Genomic DNA, 23735 nt, shown 5'->3' on the forward strand with positions numbered 1-23735 from the left:
GATGGTTAACATTTTTAGCAATAAATTATTTTTTAATTAAGGCATGTTTATTGTTTTTTAAGACATAATGCTATTGAAAACTTAATAGACTACAGTGTAGTGGAAACATGATTTTTTATTTATTTTTTTACAGAGACAGAGAGAGTCAGAGAGAGGGATAGACAGACAGGAACAGAGAGATATGAGAAGCATCAATTATTAGTTTTTTGTTGCAACACCTTAGTTGTTCATTGATTGCTTTCTCATATGTGCCTTGACCGTGGGCCTTCAGCAGACCAAGTAACCCCTTGCTCGAGCCAGCAACCTTGGGTCCAAGCTGGTGAGCTTTTGCTCAAACCAGATGAGCTCGCGCTCAGACTGGTGACCTCGGGGTCTCGAACCTGGGTCCTCCACATCCCAGTCCGACTCTCTATCCACTGCACCACTGCCTGGTCAGGCATAAACATGATTTTCATATGCACTGAGCAACCACAAAGTTTGAGTGACTTGCTTTATTGTGATATTCGCTTTCCTGTGGTGGTTAGAACGGAAGCCACAGTATCCCTGGTATTAGTCCTAAAGTGAGTGCTTTCTGGTCCTGCCTAACAAATCTTAAGAATATTTATAGGATTATAAAAATATCAAGCACCCAAAAAGGTAGTTTCTAACATTCAGTTGAAAGATTAATAGACAGGCAGAAAACACTACCCACAGTGAAGAAAATAATTCACCTGGAATTAGCAGAGGTTATAATTAGCAGAGGGCCTCAAGAAGGTTATTCTGTGTATACCAAAACCTAGTGAAACACATAACATAAAAATAAGACCCAAATCAAATCTGTCGATGTAGAAACTGCAGTATGTCACAAAGAAACAAAACTTACTGTCAGTGGAAATAGCAGCAGATTAGGCTTTGGAAAGGGAAAGATCAGTGAATCTGAGAACAGCAGTAGGAACTGTCAAAACTGAAACACAGAAATGAGATTTTTAAAATGAGTTCCAAGGTGCTCTGGGACCACTTTGGCAGGCCGATGTATAGTATGTGATTGGAGTTCCCAGAGGAGGGAAGGAGGGGACAAAAACTATTTGAAGAAATAACAGTGGAAACATTTTCAGTGATGATGAAAACTATAAACCCGCAGAGCCAAGGAACATAATGCACCTTAAGAACAACACATATGAAACATCACAAACAAGTTGCCAAAAAATTTTTAAAAAAATGGCAGTGATAAAGAAAAACTGTCAGCCGAGGAGTGTTTCAACAAAATTGGTTTTCAGGAACAAAGATGACATAATCATTTACAGACCAAATGACTAATAAAAGAAGCCATCGCAAGACCCACTCAACAAGAAATCTGAGAGCATGTCGGGCAGGAGAAAAGTGATGCCAAAGAGAAATCAGTCTCCATCCAGCGCTGACGGGCACAGGCCTCGCCAAGTCCTGGCTCCGTATTCCTTCTTCCTTCTCACCCCGCTGGCAGCGCGACCACACACTTAACGGAAAATTGAAGCAGTTGGACAGGAACTTCCTCTTCTTTCCTCTTAAATTTGCCAAGATGAGTGTCTGTGTCCTCATAGCCTCTGCCTCGAGTCCTTGCAGCTCCTTGTGTTATTGTTTAAAATATAGTAATTCCAAGGGGAGGCTTATACATCTCCACTCCATGGATGTCAGGAGACTCTTACCTCCTTGTGCTGGTTCCTTAGCAACAATTAGTCTACCGCTCATGCATTACATGTACTGTCTCTCCCAGGGTACCTTTGGACTTGGTTAATTTTCCTTATTATTGTTGTTAGGCAGATATTTACAAAAGTCCATGGAGTCTACTGTGTTAATATTTTCCCTTTTGGTTTCTGAATGTCCTGATATGCTTAGACAAAATGACAAGAGGAAAATTCTGAACTCTCCACAATGACAGCAGGCCTGAGGGCGAGAGGAAGAGCAGGGGAAATCAGTTCACAGCCTGGGCCCAAACCACCCAAGACGGCTCGCCTTCCTGAATGTAGGTTGGAACTTGGGGTCAACTTCCAGGTCCTTATTTCTTTTTTTTTTTTTTTTTTTTTGTATTTTTTTTCTGAAGCTGGAAACGAGGAGAGACAGTCAGACAGACTCCCGCTTGCGCCGGACCGGGATCCACCCGGCACGCCCACCAGGGGGCGATGCTCTGCCGCGACCAGAGCCACTCTAGCATATCCAGCGCCCGGGCCATCCTTGCTCCAATGGAGCCTCGGCTGCGGGAGGGGAAGAGAGAGACAGGGGGGGGGGGGGGGTGGAGAAGCAAATGGGCGCTTCTCCTGTGTGCCCTGGCCGGGAATCAAACCCGGGTCCCCCGCACGCCAGGCCGATGCTCTACCGCTGAGCCAACCGGCCAGGGCTCAGCTCCTATCTTTAGATAAGAATAGCTAACTGCCAGACCCCAGGGCATCTCGCTTAGCAGTGAACTTTCCAGACTGTTTTCCACAACCAGTTCAAAAGCATCAAGTCCTTCTTCCTGTGGACTATTCACCTATCCCAGACCTTTCCTGCCTTCCCCTTGTCTGTAGCCAATGTAAGTCCTTCCAAAAGGACTTCTAGCTGTCTTACCCAATCTTTTTTTTTCTTTTTCTTTTTTTTTTTTTTTTAGAGACAGAGAGTCAGAGAGAGGGATAGACAGGGTCAGACAGACAGGAACGGAGAGATGAGAAGCATCAGTCATTAGTTTTTTGTTGCGCGTTGCGACACCGTAGTTGTTCATTGATTGCTTTCTCATATGTGCCTTGACTGCGGGCCTTCAGCAGACCGAGTAACCCCTTGCTAGCAGACCGAGTAACCCCTTGCTGGAGCCAGCGACCTTGGGTCCAAGCTGGTGAGCTTTTGCTCAAACCAGATGAGCCCGCACTAAGCTGGCAACCTTGGGGTTTCAAACCTGGGTCTTCTGCATCCCAGTCCGATGCTCTATCCACTGCGCCACCGCCTGGTCAGGGTGTCTTCCCCAATCTTATTGCATCAAAGAGCTCCTTCACCCCTAGGATGGGGGACAGGTTGGTCCTCTCCATTCATGCTGCTGGTGGTTTAGATTACATGCCCTAGGGCCTGGTCTCTTTTCAGGGTAGTGTTTGGCTCAAGGAATTCTTGCTTTCCAGATAACTTTTGGCCCCAAAATTATTGTGTAACAAAGGCTTCTTCATGCCCAAATTACTCCGCACATTTTCTTCTAGTATTTTTGTTCCACATTTTAATTTAAACATTTTTACCTGACAAGAACTTATTTTAGTATAAGTGAAGTTGGAATACAGCCTTGTTTTTTGTTGTTGTTGTTTGCTTTTTTGACTGAGACAGAGAGTCAGAGAGAGGGACAGATAGGGACAGATAGACAGGAAGGGAGAGAGATGAGAAGCATCCATTCTTCATTGCATCACCTTAGCTGTTCATGGATTGCTTTCTCATGTGCCTTGACAGGGGTGGGGAGGGGGTACGGGGGGCTACACCAGATCGAGTGACCCCTTGCTCAAGCCAGCGACCTTGGGCTCAAGCCAGCGACCATGGGGTCATACCTATGACCCCACGCTCAAGCCGGCAACCCCACACTTAAGCTGGTGAGCCCGTACTCAAGCCGGCAACCACAGAGTTTCAAACATGGGTCCTCTATATCCCAGTCCGATGCTCCATCCACTGCGCCACCACCTGGTCAATCCAGCCTTGTTTTTAATATTTTATTTTTTTCTTTATTCCCTAATAAATTCCCATATGCACATTTGAGTCTAGGCTGAGTCAGTTAGTATAATAATAGCCTTCACACAAACCTGGGAGGTTTAGAGGAAGACTGAGTTTGGAGAACAAGATGATGAGTTAATATTCAATTTACTTTCAGCTTCTTGGACCTCTGAGTTTGATATGTTGAAGGAACGTACAGGTAAAGATTCCATATAGGCCTCTGTATTGGGGAAGCCATAGATTGGGAGAGAATTTAGGTCAAAGCCATTCGTGTGAGTGTCACCATTATAGAAATGGGAACCCCTGGAGTGGTCAAAACAGGATGTAGTTTTACAAAGAGAGGGGATGTTGTAAAAAAGAAGAAGCAAAAACCCTTTGTTCTTGTCCTGGGGTATCATAATAACGTAGATATATTTCTCGAACTTGAAAAGTGTATGCATATCCTATCAAGGAAAATATTATATCCTAATGAGTTCAGAAAGTTAAATACTGTCCATTTATTTTGTCACTCCTACCAATGCAATGGGTAACACTACCTCCACCTAATATCTTGGAAATCATTGACTGAGTATAAGTTTGTTACCTACATGATTCAAAATTTTACTGTATTACTGTTTTAAATTGATCTGTAAATTACATACAGTGATAGACAATGAAATGAACAGATCTTAAGTTTTTAGTTTGATGAGTGTGATGAACATATTTAACCATGTTCCCCACACCCCTATCAAGTTATAAAACATTTCCGCCTGAACTCTGGTGGCGCAGTGGATAAAGTGTCAACCTGGAATGCTGAGGTTACTGGTTCAAAACCCCAGGCTTGTCTGGTCAAGGCACATAGGAGAAGCAACTACTATGAGTTGATGCTTCCAGCTCTTCCCCCACTTCTCTCTCTCTCTCTCTAAAATCAATAAATAAAAACTTTTAAAAATATTTTTTTTAAAAGATAGAAAACATTTCCATCATCTCAGAAAGTTCACTTATGGTCTTCACAGTCAGTCCCTACTTTCCTCCAAGGAAAGACCATTTCTTTCCACATAGATGAGTTTCACCTACTTTAGAATTTCACCTAAATGGAATCATACTCCTTTGTGTCCAGCTTCTTCCACTCAGCGTAATGACTTCAAGGTTAACTCATACAGTTCCTTTCTTTGTTTAGCTGAGCGATATTCCACAGTCTGGATATGCCACGATTTGTCTATCCAATTACCTCCTGAGGGATGTTTGGGTGGTTTCCCGTTTTAAGCTATTTGAATTAAACTGCCATAAATATTCTTGTAGAACTAACTCCTTAGGAATATATGATTTCATTTCTCTTGGGTAAGCATCTATAAGTAAAATGACTGTGTCATGGGGTAGGTTTATATTTAACTTTATAGTAAACTGCCAAACAGTTTTCTAAAGTAGTAGTATTATTTTATACTCCCGTTAGCAATGAATGAGCATTCTAGTTGCTCAAAATGCTCATTAGCATATGATGTTATCAGCCCTTTTCATTTTAGCCATTCTGTATGTAAGGGCATCTTAGTGTTATTATAATTTACATTCCCCTGATGTTGAGCACCTGTTACTGAACTCAAGGGGTTCCTTCCCTACGTGGGGTATTCTATTTAAGAATAAGAAGTTGTTGTCTCTTAGATAGTTTTATTTATTTACAATAAGTAAAGGAGAGAGGGAATTAACATTCAAAGCTCTGTCTCCCCAAAGGGAAGCTTAGCCACTGCTTATATCCATTATTTGGTTTAGTACATGTTGACTTTGGAATTGGTAAAGCCTATCAGGTTTGGTTCTTGTCAAGCTCATCTGGTTACAGTTGAGTCTGCAAAATACTGTGCTACATTTTAACATTTAGCAAGAATAGCATTTAGTAAGAACCACCAAGACCTTGAAACCCTTTGTCCTATGTAACATTTTAATGTGATTATTAGCCATTTTGTGTCTTCACTTTGTAAAGTATCTGTTCCAGACTATATCCGTTTTTAAAATGATTTTTAAAAATGTATTGAATTGTAGGAGCTCTTTAAATATTCTGAATATAGTTCTTTGCAGATACATATATGCATCAAGACCATTTCCCCAGTGTGACCTTTTCTTATTCATTTTTAAATATTAACCTTTAGTGAAGATATTTTAAATTTTGTTGAATTTTAATTTGTCAATTTTTTTTTTAAATTGTAAGTTCTTCATTCCTCATAGGCAGTCTGCAGGCCACAGCGTTTCCCATGTGCTCTGCACTGCAAGTGGGTAGTATATAGAGAGTTAAGTAACATTTTTAGGTTTATCTGAATGGCAATTTTGTTAAGTTGTTATAGAGCCATAATGGTTCAAAATTCAATTGACCATATTCATCACCCTTGAAATAGTTTTTAAAAATAAGATCACTGGACTCGACTCCTTCAGAATGATTGTTTCATTTGCTCTGTGGTGAAGGCAGGTTTTGGAATCACTGATCTGGAGTCCTTAAAGCTTTGGCCAAATTTAGGCTCAGCCCACATACCATCTTCTGGAACAGAGAGCAGGACAATGTTAATGGGAATGACCTGTTGCATTTTAATTTCTGCTTGCAGGTACCACGTGCCTTTTACCGACCTTTCGAATAGTTAATTAAAGAGCACTGGGGGTGGGGGTGGGGGGGCACGGGAAAACTTGACTAAATGCATTCTGTTGCAATGAGGCATAACTAAATCAAGTATTTCAGAACAGGAATCGGTTGCATGCTCTGCGTGCTTTCCAAATACTGGCTCTTGCTTTTTTTCTTCTGCGAGAGAAAACTGCAACAAGTCTTCACAGAAAGGTTTTGTTGCTTGTTCTTTCTTTTAAAAATAAGTTGGCTGACCTAATGGTTTTGCTAATGGACCTTCACTAGACTGGCAATTAAACAGGAAACTTCTCATTGGGCATTTTCAAGACTGCCACAGGGAATCAGCTGCCAGTTTACTGCAATGTTGAAAACTGCACGAGATTCTCGGATTGGCATCAAAATGCTAATTTGAAAGGTCGAGCGAGGCTGCGGCTCCCGTTTTCCGTGCTTGCGCTCTCCGCAGGAAGAACAAAGACCCAGCCAGCAGAGCCAGAGGCGGAGACTCATCCCGAATCTGTTTTTCCCAGATCGTTTTGGAACCATGCCTGAAATGCCGGAGAACATGGAACAGGTAAGAGCTAGCGGTTCAGGAAACGAAGCATTCTGGAGTTAGAGTTTCTTTAAAAGCATCCCCGTGAACGTCTGCTAAAAGCCTAAATGAATGGGTGTCATTCATTTCTTTTAAAACATACAACTTTGGGACATGAGAGAAGAAACCAGCTTTTAATTATTGACCCTATATGGAGAACTCAGCTAAGTCTCATTAATTGGAAAAAAATAAAATGCAGAACAGAACAGCAGTTTCATTGAGTAGACTAGACGCAGTGATGTAGGTGAAGGTTCTGTATAAATGAGGAATTTCTCTACAGTGTATATGCTCCAGCCTGTCTTTGTCTTGGCGTGAATTGAATCTGCTGACATAACTTTTAGCTCCAGGTTGCTCTCTTTAAATTTATACTCTTAGCCACAACACGAACTTGGATATTGCCTATGTAATGATGGCGTTTTTATTCACACGGAAACTTTGATCTTTAAAGAGAACGATTAAAAACCATTACATGCACGCATGCTCCTAGAACTATACCATGTTTTTCCTGTAATAATCGGACCAGATTCGCCAATGCTGGCAGTAAACTCTTTGTTCCTCACTCTAGACAGGGCTTCTTTGAGAATCAAACAGCTAACTGCATACTCTTGTCCTTAAATTGTCTTTACCTTGAGTACTTAATTTTTTCTCCATAGCTTAGATTGTATCACACGTTGCAACTAGAGCCTTTGATAAATCCCCAGTTTTTACAGGGAGAATTAAGAGGATCTTGAATATTCTCTCCCACCCCAATCCCATTCCTTCTTTACTTTGTTGTCTGCGGATAAGGCAGGTTCAAGGCTGGGGCTGTGCTCTCAATGTCGCTCTGCTGAACTGATGCATAGTAACAGTCTGCATTGAAACAAAAATCGAAAAGTGAGGGGCCTCAGGCTCTCTTCCATTACTGTTCCAAAGACACTACGTTTGCACAAAAAAGGATTGAGCTCCTGTTGGGGATAGGGCAGGAAAGTCACGGGACTTTTGAGAAAGGCTGCTTAGGCTCTAAACCAAAAAGGATTTTGGGAATAAGGTCTTGTTAGAACGATCTAAGCAGCAGTCACGTTTGTGGGCAACTTTTAGGTCTTGGTATTCTGTGTGTCTTTGGACAGGAACACTGCAACTGTTCTGTGAAAAATTGGCGAACCGTACAGAGTCTCGGCTGGGTTTTCCCTCGACTTAACAGGCTGAACTGGGACTTAACGTTTTGAGGTGCAAGTGACTTGATCTGTCACTTTAAAAAAAAAGCGTTTTACAGGTGGTTCAGCATTACTCTCTCCTGGGTTCCTTCTTCAACGTTTGGTCCTAGTTGTAGCATCCTAGAAAGACAAATGGGTTTCTGAGGTGGTAATGCCTCAGCTGCCAATACTTTATTTCTTCGTCTTTATCTAAATCTCTCAAAACACTCTTGATGCTCTAGAGATATTTGTCAATTTCGCCCTTTCGCCTCACTAGGCCCCCCCATAACTTTAAAATGTTTATCCCACTACACACACACACACACACACACACACACACACGCCCAGTTTATTTTATTTTTTAATTACAGTTTGCGTTCAATATTATTTTGTATTAGTTTCAGGTGTTACCTAGTTAATTCTTAGGAAACTTGAAATTCCAGGCGATTCAATTCAATTCTTCCCTAGTCAAGAAAAGGAAAAAAAGGGGGGTGGGAGTCCTACCAAACAGAACTTGTATTCTCTGCTTCAGGCCGAGGCCTTTGTTTGTGTATCCCTTTAAGAGTTGGCACGCAGGCTCAGCTCCCCCAGCGTGCCCGCCCCCTTTCTGGGGCATTGGTGCACCGTGGCCAATCAGCGGGCACGGCCTTGGCGCGGAAGCCGGAAGCGGTGAGCAGAGTCGCCTAGACCTAGCAGAGGCGGGCGGAGGGCATCAGAGCTGCGGCTCGCAGCGATCCTGCGCTGGAGGAAGTGGCGGTCCCTGCAGCGGCGACGCGGAGACCAAGACGGCCGGCATGGTGGGGCGGGAGAAGGAGCTCTCCATCCACTTTGTTCCCGGGAACTGCCAGCTGGTGGAGGTGAAGAAGTCGTCCCGGAGGTCTCGTGGGAACCTGGGTGTGGAGGAGTGGTTGTCCAGGCGCATCCTACCTGAGCCGAGCCGGAGCTCCGGGCTCAGCGACAACAACGTCTCAGCCCCGGGTGACAGGGCGGCGCCATCGAGTGTGTTTACCTCGGCGCGCACCCCTCAGGCGTCTCTCTTCCAGCCCCTGCGGCAGGAAATGAGTAGATCGGGTTTCACTTTGGCGTCTCCTTTCTCCCCTTCCCAGGAACGAAGCGGGGTTTTGATTGTATCTTTCTTAATTTCCTTTGCATCCTTTTTTCGTATTCCTCGTTAGATCTCTCTTAGGAAGAAGGGGAAATCTGGGTTTTCAGAAATAACAACAACATTGGGGATGACAGCTGGCTGAACTCTTCGTTTATGCAAGACACTCTGTCATGCATTGTAATCTTCCTAACTAGGAAGGGGTTCTCGCTCCATTTTACAGATGAGAAAATTGAGTCTTACAGGGCATGTGCTTGGTCCGAGTTCATTAAGTAAGTGCGTTTAGAGCTAGTATCCAAATACCAGTCTGTTTGAGGCTTTGAACCACAATGGAGGTTACATAAAGGAAGGCTTTTACTGTATTTGGGACCTACACCCCCGGCCACCCTTCTTTCTTCTGTTTTACCCCAGGCCTCCCGGCCTTCATCTGTCTACAGAATACATCTCGCAGTGGGGATAAGAAGACTGGTAATGCCTAGACCAATATGTCTTACGGATATAAGAGAGGATTATAGGAGATGACAGTTTCCAATCATGCAACATTGTAAAGCCTCCAAAATGTAGCATATGTAGTGTTTTCACATTATCTTGGGACTTTTTATTTTTGGAGGGAGTAAAGTTAAGATAGATGGGTTATTTAAAATTCTCTGTTGTTCCTGTGTACCCCCAAACAGTGCTGAGTATGGTATCTATTGTTAACATGTCCGTATATCCATATATATGTGTGTGTATAAATCTTTTCAGCGTAGTTCAATAGACTAGTGAAAATGGGTTTTCCTTCATTAAAAACGGTACGGCCAAAAGCTTGGGACACATTTGCTGCTATCAAAACCTATGGAATTAATTTAAAAGTTGCAAAGTAATATTATATTCACCACTAAAGTTTAAGAATATCCCGCTTTAGGTATTAGTGATTTTTTTTTTTTTTTTACCCTACTTTTTCTAGGACATTGTTAATGCAAATGCGGTAAGTTAGAAAATCACCGCCACAGAGTACTGTTTTGGGTCATTCTGAAAGAGCGGTTTTTATCTTTCATTACCTATACAATTTGTTCTTACTTCATTAGCATAATGAATAGTAGTTCTACATTTATTTATATATAATTTTTCAAAGATTTTTCTTTGTATTTGTAAGTCTGGTCATCTGATGTTATTGAGGGTTTTTTTTACATTTTTTTTAGTGAGGGAGAAGGTTGAGGGACAGACAGGGAAGGGAGAGAGAGAGATGAGAAGCATCAATTCGTCATTGTGGCACCCTAGTTGTTCACTGATTGCTTTCTCATATGTGCCTTAACTGGGGGGCTATAGCTATGCCAGTGACCTCTTGCTCAAGCCAGTGACATTGGGCTTCAAGCCAGTGACCTTGGGGTCATGTTTGATCCCACATTCAAGCCAGTGACATGGGGCTCAAACCAGTGACCAAAGAGGGTCGTGTCTATGATCCCACACTCAAGCCAGTGACGCCACATTCAAGCTGGCGACCTTGGGGTTTCAAAGCTGGGTCTTCAGCATCCCAGGCCCATGCTCTGCCCACTGCACCACTGCTTGGTCAGGCAAAATTCTGTACATCTAAGAGTTTATACAATAAGACAAATACGTTTAAAGTAACTTAAAGTGATGATTAATTTATCCATAAGGTAATTAAAATGAAAAAAGTAGACTTTTCCGGCACACAAAATATTTTTAGCTCTTGATTGTGGTATCGCGTAAGTAGACAGATTTTCATTCTTCCATTCCGAGTTCTTCAGGGTGTTTGTATATTCCAGTGTTTTCAGGACTAAATTTATAGAGTAACAAAGTAATGTTCAGAGGAATTTTTTTTTTCTTTTAAAAAGAGAACAATCGAAATAGTAATGCTTTTCAACATTTTAGGTAGAGTTTTGTTTATATAGAAACTCAAAAATAGAAGTTATTTTTGATTGCTGTCTTTTCATTTCAGCACTCTGAGTGGATTTCATTTCATATTTTACTTGCCAACCACTAAATAAACTTATGATCCAAATGGAAAGAGCTTATATTGGCCTCTGTACTAGTGACAGAAGGTGCTCATTGAGTCTCTAGAGAGAATATGTGAAGAGAGTAAAATTTACTTAAGTAGAGTCACTCTCTCCAGACCCCTTTGCGCTGAGGATAATCTAGAAACTGTTAGAATTGTGGGACTAAAGCTGAGGAGCGTTAGTCACCTTGTCCAAAGGCCTCATTTTCCCGATGAGGAAGTAGATCAACAGACATGGAATAACTTCTCAACGGCACAATTCTTGGCAGAGTAGATAAATAAAATTTGATCATCATGAAACCAAATATAAGTTCAAAGGATTGACACAAAACTCGGTATGTATTTGGCTGGACCATAGAAGCACGAAGATCCAAGTTCTGGTCCGAACCATTCCCTTTTATTGTGGGCAAAACCTTTAACATCCCTAGATTTCAGGTCCCTCACTTTGGAAATAATATGTGCCCTGCCTAGCAAGGTGGTTTTTATTATCAGAAAGTATGATAGCAGTCAGCAGGTATGACATAGGTTTGTGTAACGCTCGATGGTTTTGAAACATAAGACCGTTCAGAATCATTTTCATTTCAGAAAGTGCTTGCACGTCCTGCTCTGCTCTTTTAATAAAATTCTTGAGCATTGACGTCTGACCGCAGGGTCAGGGTATAAGGTTATAAGTTGGTGCTTTTTCTATACGTTTTTCCATCCTTTTTTAAAATAAGTGCATTATGTTCCCTGAAGAGCCTTGCTGTGCTTGTCAGAGTACTGGATTTCATCAAATTGGCGATGCTCTTGGTTACAAGATCATCTGGGCTCTTATTTTAAAATGTACTAAGACACAGAAAGCACTGCCAAACTGTGACGCATTCCTAAGGTGCAGCTCTTATTTTATCCGTTTCGCGGAGATGTTAGAGAGTCAGGAAACAGTGCGCTTCGCAGAGTCAACGAAGTGCACAGAAACCTCCACTTACTGTTCAGTCACTTGGATGGATCACATCCTGCTTGTTCTTTGACTTTTTCTAGTTTTCCTTCTTAAGGGGGAAAGGATGTCACTTTTAGGTAGATGGCAATTTGGGGAGTTTTTATTTGAATGGAGAACTTTATCTTTAGAAAAGCCTCTGACTTTCTTGGAATTGAAGATGACAGCTCTCAAAGTGCATGCCCAGGCCTTATGCCAGATCTGCTGTCTCGGAAAGGCTTCCAGACAGCTGGTCGGTGCCCCAGCCGGAGGACCACCGCCGGCTGCTCCTTTGCTCCTCTGGAGGGGAGTACAAGTGAGAAACTCAGAAGACTTCAGATCATATTTCCTCTATCAGATCTTCCCCCGGGTGCTTATAGTGTTCATCCTGTGGAAATTGTTTTCTGATTGTATCTCTACTAGACCTGGCATGTTTTCTCTAGAATTCAGTCTTCGTGGAGCTGTTTTCTTGCCAAATGCAAAGAAAATATTTTGTTGGCTGGAAACCTTGTTTTCATAGATCACTTGGCTTTGAGCCAGGTTTTCAACAGAAAGCGTACATGAATTTTCCTTCCACTTTTAAAGTGTCTTTCTTGAAATTGGTTGAACTAAGGAAAATATTTCTTTAAGAATTTACTTTTATACTGTCTCTGTCAACCGTTTCATTTCAGGTTTTTCCTATGATAGAAATACATGATTTTCTTGGCCTTTTCTTTTTTTCTTTTTCTTTTGTTTTAAATGTATCATCAGCCCTGTCCAGGTAGCTCAGTTGGTTAGAGCATTGTCCCGATTCCCCAGTGTCACAGGTTCTATTCTGAGTCAGGTCACATATGAAAATCAATCAGTGAATGCCTGACCTGTGGTGGCCCACTGGATAAAGTGTTGACCTCGAAACCCTAGGCTTGCCTGGTCAAGGCACATATGAGAGTTGATACTTCCTGCTCCTCCCCCTTCTCTCTCCCTCTCTCCCCCTCTTTCTTTCTCTCTCCTTCTCTCTCTCTCCTCTCTGAAAATTGAATAAAGTCTTAAAAGAATCAACCAGTGAATGCATAAATAAATGGAAACAACAAATCAATGTTTCACTCAAATCAATTTTTTTAAGAAAGAATAGTCTGCTACGATATTCAGGTGTTTGATTATTGTATGCATATTTAAAGTTTGCCACAGCTCAGAATTAGATGACTAACAATACTTAGAAATACAAAGTCTTCGAGATGATACAATTTAACAAGAATTCTGTTGTTCTTTAGTAGTAAATGCTGACTTTGTTCAAGATTTTGGGGCTTGACCAAGCAGTGGCGTAGTGGATAGAGCGCTGGCCTGGAATATTGAGGACCCAGGTTCAAAACCCTGATGTTGCCGGCTTGAATTTGGACTCACCAGCCTGAGGGCTGGATCGCCAACTTGAGAGTAGGATTGTAGACGTGATCCCATCCATGGTCACTGGCTTGAGCCCAAAAGTTGTTGGCTTGAGCTCAATGTCACTGGCTAGAGCCCAATGTCACTGGCTTGAACCCAATGTCACTGGCTTGAACCCAATGTCACTGGCTTGAGCAAGGGGTCACTGGCTTGGAGTCATCATCGTGTGTGCCCTCCCCCCCAATCAAGGCACATATGAGAGAGCAGTCAGTGAACAACTAAGATGCTGCAACTATGATTCGATGCTTCATCTCCCTTCTGTCCATCTGTCTTTTATAAAAAGGATTTGGGGAGGAAATGTGATATTACACATCTTGGTATTGTTTCAGAAAATGAAGTATCTGAGATGTAAAAGAAAACACAGGATTAAAAACTAGAGACCAGCCTGAGCAGGCAGTGGCGCAGTGGATAGAGCATTGGACTGGGGCGCAGAGGACCCAAGTTCGAGACTCCGAGGTCGTCAGCTTGAGCACAGGCTCATCTGGTTTGAGCAAGGCTCACCAACTTGAGTCCAAGGTCGCTGGCTCAAGCAAGGGATCACTTGGTCTGCCATAGCCCCCCGGTCAAGGCACATACATATGAGAAAGCAATCAATGAACAACTAAGGAGCCGCAACGAAGACTTGATGCTTCTTATCTCCCTTCCTGTCTGCTGTCCCTGTCTTTCCTTCTTTCTGTCTCTTTCTCAAAAACAAAAAAACCCCTAGAGACCACAAATGTCAACTTACCAATATATTTGTGGACTATAGCCCAAATATTTAATTAGGCCATAAAATAAGTAAGTATAAACCTAATTATAGATTTTATAAACTGAAGAACATAATTAAAATTGCTGTTTATTACCCAGTTGGACATCAGTGATCACAAAATTAAGATTTGTATCATTAACATAGGAAATCACACTCTCTTTGAGTAGCTAATTCCTTGTAGTATCCTCTTGCTCTTATTTTTTTCCTTAGGTAAAAGAAACTTTTTCTTAACTGGTTATCAATACAGGTTGATTGATCTTTGGTCTGACTTAAAAGGATTGGCTTATAGATACAGGACATGAGGCAAACGGATCCGAAGTATTTAGCGAGTGATGGTGTTGACTAGTTTTGTTGAGAGAATATTTTCAAAGTAAATAATCCTTTTTCCTCCCCCTTCACCTTTTAGGAGGAAGTTAATGTCCCCAGTAGGCGGGTTCTGGTGACTGGTGCCACCGGGCTTCTTGGCAGAGCTGTGTACAAAGAATTTCAGCAGAATAACTGGCATGCCATTGGCTGTGGCTTTAGAAGAGCAAGGCCCAAATTTGAACATGTCAATCTGCTGGATTCTAATGCGGTTCATCACATCATTTATGATTTTCAGGTAAGGCTTAGTTTGTTTATTTTACCAAATGTAAACCACATTACGAATCATCCAGATGATCTAGAAAATGATCTTGCTCTCAAGGAAGTTACTCTAATTAGGCTCCAACCTATTAAGCAGCAATTTGGAGTAGACTTTTATTTTTTAGCATGGCAGAGTGTATGCAGTCCTTAGAAAGATTAGATTCAGACATAGGTTGACAAAAGAGAGTCTATGAAACGTTTTATAACAAGCTTATGTTTCTGCCTGACCAGGCGGTTTTGCAGTGGATAGAGTGTCGGACTGGGATGTGGAGGACCCAGGTTCGAGACCCCGAGGTCGCCAGCTTGAGCGAGGTCGCCAGCTTGAGCGCAGGCTCATCTGGTTTGAGCAAGGTTTACCAGCTTTGGACCCAAGGTCGCTGGCTCGAGCAAGGGGTAATTTGGTCTGCTGAAGGCCCGTGGTCAAGGCACATATGAGAAAGCAATCAATGAACAACTAAGGTGTCAAAAACGAAAAACTGATAATTGATGCTTCTCATCTCTCTCTGTTCCTGTCTGTCTGTCCCTATCTATTCCTCTCTCTGAGTCTCTCTCTGTCCCTGTATAAAAAAAAAAAAAAAAAAAAAAATTATGTTTCTGAATTACTCTTCTGAATACCACTTCTTGGCAGCTGTTTTTTTAAAAAATCATCTGTAAATCTGACAACACAGCGAAATAGACAATGTTTCTATTTTGGAGACGACAAAGGCTCAGAGAGGTTAAATAGCATTTTGGCCACGGTCACAGGAAAGTTCCAGAAAACTTAGGTTCTGTTGCACTTCCAGTCAAATCGACAGGTTCAGGCTGTTTTCTAAAAATACGGTCGAAGTAACTCCTGCATCAGAATCTTTTGGGAAACTGGTCCTTCGGCCTCTTTCCCAAAGATTTTAATCCAGTCAGTCAGTTATGGGACCCAGGACTCTGCATTTTTAAGAAGCGTCTCATGTTTTGCACATTCGAGTTTGAAAACAGCTAAGATCATGCTTCCTCCAGGCAGATGTTGAGAAGAAGTTTGGGTTTGGGTAGAGGCTAGCCCGGCTTCTTACCCATATCTTAGCTCCGGCTGGGCTCCTCTGGGAAGTAGATGCCCGTTCTCTGCAAGGGGCCCTCCTTATGCCGCTAACCTTGTCGTCTGTCACGTGTTCCTGAAACGGCCTCTACGTATCTGCCTTTTCCTGTAGATGATGAACTCCTTGCTCCTCGCACAGTGCTTAGCATGCAAGTGGTGTTCTGAATGCCCACTGGGCGGATAATTCTTCTTTAAACGAGTGGTTCAAGAGATTTGAATTTGTGTATCTGGCTTGCAGTTGCTACTCCTCTCCCTTTAACATAGATTTGTTCATGTTTAGGTCACATCCATCACACAAATGATAGCTCTTTCCTCCCATCCAAATGAGGGGATGAAGCCTATTTTGATTTAGAAATACAGTTGTTGACATGGAGGTGTGTCTGGCTTTGCCTAGAGATTACTAAACTGCCTTTTTCTTTCTTAGAACCTACATATATTTTTAAGGAAGTCCAAACCTGGAAAAAAAAGTGTGACAAAATGCAATAATTCTTTAGTTGAGAGGATGTCAGTTTGACGTTTTCCTATGACTCTATTTACTGTTGGAAGGCTTTGATTCCTGATTTATTCCTTTTTGAGTTAAAAGTCAGTGTTTCACTTCCAGCCTCACGTCATAGTGCACTGCGCAGCAGAGAGAAGGCCAGATGTTGTAGAAACTCAGCCAGCTGCTGCTGCTCAGCTTAATGTGGATGCTTCTGGGAATATAGCAAAGGAAGCAGGTAATGACGACTTCGTAAAATCTTCATAAAACATGAAATGATGGCCGAAGACATTTGTTTTTATATACGATGTATAAGCTCTGACTGATTCCAGAAAAGAGCAACGTCATAATTTCATATAATAGATTGTTTGTTTGTTTGTTTTATAGCTGCAGTTGGGGCATTCCTAATCTATATCAGCTCAGATTATGTATTTGATGGAACAGACCCTCCGTACAGTGAAGAAGACATACCCAGCCCCCTGAACCTGTACGGCAGAACGAAACTGGAAGGAGAGAAGGCCGTCTTGGAGAACAATTTGGGTAAGACACAACCGGCTCCTCAGCCCCGGGCTGGTTTTGAGGATTCCCTTTTGTTTATGATATGTATGTGTATGTTTGTGTTTTTAATTAAAAAATAATTAGTCAGCCTGACCCGTGGTGGCACAGTGGGTAAAGCATCGCTCTGGACTGCTGAGGTCGCCAGTTCAAAACTCCCTGGTTTGCCTAGTCAAGGCACATATGAGAATCAACTACATACTACGAGTTGATGTTTCCACTTCTCCCTAACCCTGTTTTTTTTTCTCTCTCTCTCTTCATCACCCTCTCTCTTTTCTCTCTTAAAAAAAAAAATGGAATAAAATAAAAATTAAAAAAATTAGCCAAAGTACAAATCATTGGAGCAAAATTAGAGCATGTAGTTAATAAAAAAGAAAAATAAGAATTTTAGAAATCCTGAAGAATTTGTGAATCTCCAGATTTTTTTCTGTATTAGTATAGGGGCATAAATATCATTGTATATAGAAAGCAAAATCCTATAGTACAAAGTTTTGTAATCTGATTTCAAAACTAGGTCAATCTTATTTTCTTTGGTTGAAGTATCCTGTTATTGGACGGGGTTTTCTCTCCTGTGTATGTTTGTATATACTGTATATACATGTATAAACATATAGGTGCTGATTATAAAAGGTATATGCCCTCCTATTTTCTCCTTATTTTCCAAGTGAGAGAGGAGGGGAGATAGACTCCCGCCTGTACCCCGACCGGGATCCACTGGCAACCCCCATCTGGGGCCGATGCTCTGCCCATCTGGGGCTATGCTCGCAACCAAGCTATTTTTACTGCCTGGGAGCTCCCCAAAGCCATCCTTAGCCATGCAGAAATTTTCCCAGTTGTCCTAATCATGTCCTTTATTGCATGTTATTTTTAAATCTAGGATCCAATTAAGGATCATTCATTGCATTTAGTTGTCATGAGTTTTATTTTTAATGATCATAATAATGAAGAAATTACATATAAAAATACCCCAAATGAGAGGACGTTTAAAAACAGTTCAGGATGACATCTTGTTAAGTGGGCATCGTTACAGGTGAGCTGTGTCCTCTTGGCCCGTGACAAGTTTTCTACGACGCTGTTGAAATCCACAGCCCTTCGTCCTACATTAAGAACCGGTCAGAACCGGTCAGCGTTAACGTGCCACCTGCGTTAACGTGCCATCTGCGTTAACGTGCCACCTGCGTTAACGTGCCACCTGCGTTAACGTGCCATCTGCGTTAACGCACCACCTGCTTCTCTTGGTCGCCAGGAGCCGCCGTGTTGAGAATCCCCATTCTGTACGGAGAAGTGGAGAAGCTGGAGGAAAGTGCTGTGACCGTCATGTTTGACAAAGTGCAGTTCAGCAACAAGTCCGCCAACATGGACCACTGGCAGCAGCGGTTCCCCACGCATGTCAAGGACGTGGCCTCCGTGTGTCGTCAGTTAGCGGAGAAGAGGATGCTGGTGAGCAGCTGAGGCAGGGAGACTTCCTAACTTCCGTCTTAGTGCAAATCCTGCCACTGAGCGGAAGTGCAAGTGCTTTCTTTTTATTATTACTATTTATGATTTTCAAGTACAGCTGACATTCACTGAGTTTGCATGAGTCGCAGGTGTGCATGTAGTGGTTAGACAGTCATATACTGTGCAACCTGTTCCCTCTGCTATTTCTAGGACCCGGCTGGCACCAGACATAGTATTTCAGTATAACTGACTGTATTTCCTATGCTGTGCTTTATAGAAATTAGTGCTGTTTTAAAGCTACCAGGAGAGCAAAGAAAAACACTTGACAGATAGCAGGCTACATTTCCGGCTAATACAGATGTCATACCCTTGTGTGTGCGTTTATTCTCCGACACTGCAGACCCTCGCTGTCAATTCTTTTACTCCAAATTGAAAACTTACAGTTCTTGTGGGGGCAATGAAATAAACAGTTAATATCTTTAAAGCAGTTACTTTGTTTAATATCTATGTAATTTCTAAGAAGAATATACGTAGGAATTTATCACTTCATCCAAGTCATTTATTTTCTTTTTAAAGATTTTATTTATTGATTTGACAGGGGGTGGGGTGGGGATGAGCAGCAGTTGCTTCGCTCTAGCTGTTTGTAGACTGTTTGTGGTTTGTGCCTTGGCCGGGCAAGCCCAGGGCTCTGAACCAGCGACCTCAGGGTTCCAGGTTGGCACTCTGTCCACTGACCCGCCACAGGCCAGGTGATAATTTCAGACACTTTAAAAAGAATTTGTACTTTTTCTTTTTTCTAAATATTTGATAGGAGTTAACTTTAAACATTTGAAAATGTTGGAGCTAAATAGAATATCTATAAAACAAAAGATTATTGACATTTATTTTAGAATATTACTAATAGTATGACTAATTTATTAATACATAAAAACTTATATACATCTGTATTTTAACTATGTACTATGGCAACATTTAAGGGTTTTTTTTGTTTTTTTGTTTTGACAGAGTCAGATAGGGACAAACAGGAAGGAAGAGATGAGAAGTATCAAATCTCTGTTGTGGCACCTTAGTTGTTCATTGATTGCTTTCTCATATGTGCCTTGACTGGGGGGCTCCAGCAGAGCCAGTGACCTCTTGCTCAAACCAGTGACCGGGCTTCAAGCCGGTGACCTTTGGGCCCAAGCCAGCATCAATGGGGTCATGCCTAGGTTCCCACGCTCAAGCCAGTGACTCAAGCTGGTGAGCCCGTGCTCAAGCTGGGTGACCTTGTGGTTTTGAACCTGGGTCCTCCGCGTCCCAGTCTGACACACATATCCACTGTGCCACTGCCTGGTCAGGCAATATTTAAGGATGTTATAACTAATTAACTCATCTTGAAAAATGGTTTTATTAAGTTTTGTTTTTAGCTTCTTAGAATAATTAGAAATACTCTTTAAATTGGGCTTCATTTTCATAAAGATCTATAATCATTTTTGGGATTTCCACTAAATAGAATAGAGTCACTTATATTTTTATTTTTAAAAGTTCTCAAGGCTGAATTCTAGAAATTGCTTATCATGTTAGCCGGGATGCTGATAGGGATTTGATTTTCGATCCCTTGCTGAGAGAATTCCAGAAAGGAGGGATGCATTTTAATTCCTGGGCCTCCCCATTCCCTTTCTTGTCAAACCTACCTTCTGCTCAACTCAGAAAGCTGAAACGATTTTGAATTTTTGTGTTCTTATCAGGACCCATCAATTAAGGGAACTTTTCACTGGTCTGGCAACGAACAGATGACCAAGTATGAAATGGCATGTGCAATTGCAGACGCCTTCAACCTCCCCAGCAGTCACTTACGACCGGTAAGCACACCGCATTTCAAACCTCACTTTTCGAAAGCCCAGAACAGGGGTCCCCAAACTACAGCCCATGGGCCGCATGCGGCTCCCTGAGGCCATTTATCTGGTCCCCGCCACACTTCCGGGAGGGGCACCTCTTTCATTGGTGGTCAGTGAGAGGAGCATAGTTCCCATTGAAATATTGGTCAGTTTTTTTTGTTTGTTTTTTTTTTGTATTTTTTCTGAAGCTGGAAACGCCGAGAGACAGTCAGACAGACTCCCGCATGCGCCCGACCGGGATCCATCCAGCACGCCCACCAGGGGGCGATGCTCTGCCCACCAGGGGGCGATGCTCTGCCCCTCTGGGGCGTCGCTCTGCTGCGACCAGAGCCACTCCAGCGCCGGGGGCAGAGGCCAAGGAGCCATCCCCAGCGCCCGGGCCATCTTTGCTCCAATGGAGCCTTGGCTTCGGGAGGGGAAGAGAGAGACAGAGAGGAAGGAGAGGGGGAGGGGTGGAGAAGCAGATGGGCGCTTCTCCTGTGTGCCCTGGCCGGGAATCGAACCCGGGACTTCTGCACGCCAGGCCGACGCTCTACCACTGAGCCAACCGGCCAGGGCCAGTTTGTTGATTTACATTTACTTGTTCTTTATTTTAAATATTGTATTTGTTCCCGTTTTGTTTTTTTACTTTAAAATAAGATATGTGCAGTGTGCATAGGGATTTGTTCATAGTTTTTCTTATAGTCCGGCCCTCCAACGGTCTGAGGGACAGTGAACTGGCCCCCTGTGTAAAAAGTTTGGGGACCCCTGGCCCAGAACCATCAATGTTGTGTGTGTTACTGATAACCTTTTCTTGTTCCTTTGGAGTTACTGGTAACTTCACTTTCTGGTATTAATCACAGTGACCTTTGCTTGTATGTTGGCAGTTTATAATGGTACTTTTCTCTAAATTATTTTGTATAAAGAAGCCCGTCTGTATTGGTGTCATTTAAACAAAAGTATTGTCATGATTGTGGCAGACTCACACCACGCCACACCCCGCACACCCCAGAGATCAAGTCAGGTTTCCTGCACACGGGGCAAAGTGAAGTAGACTATAAAACCTCAACATGTAGCCTTTCATTTGGTTTTAATTTTCTGTTCTTATTTTTCTTTAAAGATAACTGACAGTCCTGTCTTAGGAGCACAACGCCCAAGAAATGCCCAGCTAGACTGCTCCAAATTGGAGACCTTGGGCATCGGCCAGAGAACACCATTTCGAATTGGAATCAAAGAATCACTCTGGCCTTTCCTCATTGACAAGAGATGGCGACAAACAGTCTTTCACTAGTGTATGTGTTCTTTTTTCTTTTTTTAATGATAAATAGGGTACGTGGTACTTTTTAAAGAAAAACAAAAGGAAATAGTTTTGTATGCGTGCTCTTTAATTGTGACTCACGATCTTTCAGGTTAATGACGCTCTTGCACTAGTGAAATTGTGTAAGCAAACGAAGGCCAGTGACGCCTGGTTTGAAGTAATGATGGTTTTTATTTATCATTTCGTTTGTCCTGGCTTAACTTGCTGTTTGAGGATAGTAGATGATGATCCTTCAGTATTGGAAAGTCAGGATGAAACAGGTCTGCTGTAAACATTTTTAGGGGGCGCAGAGGGATGAAATGCATCGTTCATTCCTCTGACCTCTACGTTTTCAGGACTATTGCAACTGTTGCCCCTTTTCTGTCTTCAAATGTTAAAGAGTATGAAAATCATTGGTGTCTGTTGTTCGCTTTGCTTGAGACCAGATCAACATGTCTGAAGAAAGAAACTTTATTTTTGCAACGTCTGTACGGTTTTTATGCTTGAGCTCTTCCCACGTGTTATGCATATTGGCCTCCTGCGCTTGATACCTCCTGCTTTTGTAGCAGCATATGGTGAACACTTGAGAGAGAGGGGATGTGTGTGTGTGTCTGTTTTTTAAAATATATATAAAACTGTCCTTTACACTCCATGTCACTAAGTGATATTTCATACGTGTGGTGGTAGTAATAATAATGCGCCTTGTAAGTCTTTTGACCATTCATGAATCATAATAAATATGTACTGCTGGCATGATAATGCTTAGTTTTCTTGTATTCTTATTTTAAATGTAAGGACCAACCATCTAAATGAAATGTTATTTTGTTGCTTTAATTTTTACAAATTACTTCTTAGCATGTAACATCGATGCGTACAAGAAAATATAGTTAATATAAATTGAGATATAAAATACAATAAAAATGAACCCAGCACTTGAGACCTAGAACTTGACAGATACTGTATCTACTTGTGTCATCTGGTTGTTTTCTAACTACCGTAACTATGTAACCTTGTTATGTATTTACACAGAATGTTCCTTCTGAAGAATACAGAGTATCTGAATGCATTATCTTATTACATAATACTCAGGTAACCCGAGCCTCAGCAAATCTTTGGTCCTCAGGAAGGAAGTGGAAAGGTAGAGTGACTTGTATGACTGATCTTCTATTTGGGGGTCAGCACAAACCCTGGGTTCAGATTTTCTGATTTTGCTTGTGGGTATTCATTCCCTAGGTTATGATCTTACTCATTCGTCAGACAGAAAATCCTCTTAATTTATTTAGTATGTAGAGTTTAGAGAAGATCAGATTTGGGTGATTTGGTTAAAGCAGCATTTCCAAACCATGCTATGTTTTATAATTAAGGAAGTGCCTATTATTATGGAGCGACACCTGAGCCCTACTGTGGACCCACTGAAACAGAATTTCGGGCATTGATGTTTGCTAATTTAGGTTTAAATGTCCCCCAGGTGCTTCTAAAGTAGTCAGCTGAGTATTTACATTTGAAGCCTTCCGGTTTTGTTTTGTTTTTTAAGTTACTTTACTTCGTGTGGGACAAAGAGAGTTAAAAACAAACCCTTTCTCATCCTTCTCCTCTAGCCACTGATTGTTCCAGCCGTGGAGGAGACCGAGACCAGTGTCGCTCTGGTTCTGGGGTGTTTCTAGAGGTCTCTGCACGTGTAAGACCACAGTCTTACAGCACAGGTGTCTGTGTTCATGCTCGCACCATCCCTTCTCCCCCCGCCCCTCCCCCCCAAAGTTAGAAATGGGAGGCAGAGAGACAGACTGCTGCGTACACCAGACCGGATCCACCAGGCATACCCACTAGGGGGCGATGCTTTGCCCATCTGGGGTATTCTAACCCGGGACTTCGACACACCAGGCTGACACTCTACCTACCGCTGAGCCAGCTGGCCAAGGCCTCGCACTATCCCTTCTTTACTTAAAAAAGAGGAGCCACAATACACGTTTTTCTGTACCTTTTTAAAATTTAATATGCCTTGGAATTTGTTTATATTTGTTATAAAGGAAAGTTCACGTCCTTTATTTTTTTTCCTATTTATTCATATTACGGAGGTGGGGGTCAGGAAGCATCAACTCCCATATGTGCCTTGACCAGGCAAGCCCAGGGTTTCGAACTGTCGACTTCTGTGTTCCAGGTCGACACTGTCCACTGCGCCACCACAGGTCAGGCT

At 42.2% G+C, this 23735-nt stretch overlaps 1 protein-coding gene across 2 annotated transcripts; it reads left to right on the top strand.

Moving 5' to 3' along the window:
• Positions 1 to 6629: 6629 nt before the first annotated feature.
• On the top strand, positions 6630 to 22478 carry MAT2B (methionine adenosyltransferase 2 non-catalytic beta subunit). Of its 2 annotated transcripts, XM_066342844.1 has the most exons (8): positions 6636 to 6821; positions 8544 to 8868; positions 14635 to 14829; positions 16520 to 16634; positions 16784 to 16936; positions 18198 to 18391; positions 20116 to 20229; positions 21365 to 22478. In XM_066342844.1, exons 2-8 carry the CDS (start codon positions 8806 to 8808, stop codon positions 21533 to 21535), a joined length of 1005 nt encoding a protein of 334 aa, XP_066198941.1. In that variant the 5' UTR covers positions 6636 to 6821; positions 8544 to 8805; the 3' UTR covers positions 21536 to 22478. The 2 variants fall into 2 exon arrangements, with proteins under 2 accessions (XP_066198942.1, XP_066198941.1); XM_066342845.1 differs by lacking the exon at positions 8544 to 8868 and having other exon boundaries at positions 6630 to 6821.
• The last annotated feature ends 1257 nt before the right edge of the window (positions 22479 to 23735 follow it).

The sequence above is a fragment of the Saccopteryx leptura genome, chromosome 6 (assembly GCF_036850995.1).
Source record: "Saccopteryx leptura isolate mSacLep1 chromosome 6, mSacLep1_pri_phased_curated, whole genome shotgun sequence".
In the NCBI taxonomy this organism is placed as follows: Eukaryota; Metazoa; Chordata; class Mammalia; order Chiroptera; family Emballonuridae; genus Saccopteryx; species Saccopteryx leptura.

Excerpts from the sequence above, each read along its gene's own strand:
- MAT2B (XM_066342844.1), top strand. The coding sequence starts at position 8,806 with ATGGTGGGGCGGGAGAAGGAGCTCTCCATCCACTTTGTTCCCGGGAAC. Across the intron at positions 14,830-16,519 it reads ACATCATTTATGATTTTCAG|CCTCACGTCATAGTGCACTG; the intron begins GTAAGGCTTAGT and ends TTTCACTTCCAG. Across the intron at positions 16,635-16,783 it reads GAATATAGCAAAGGAAGCAG|CTGCAGTTGGGGCATTCCTA; the intron begins GTAATGACGACT and ends TTTGTTTTATAG.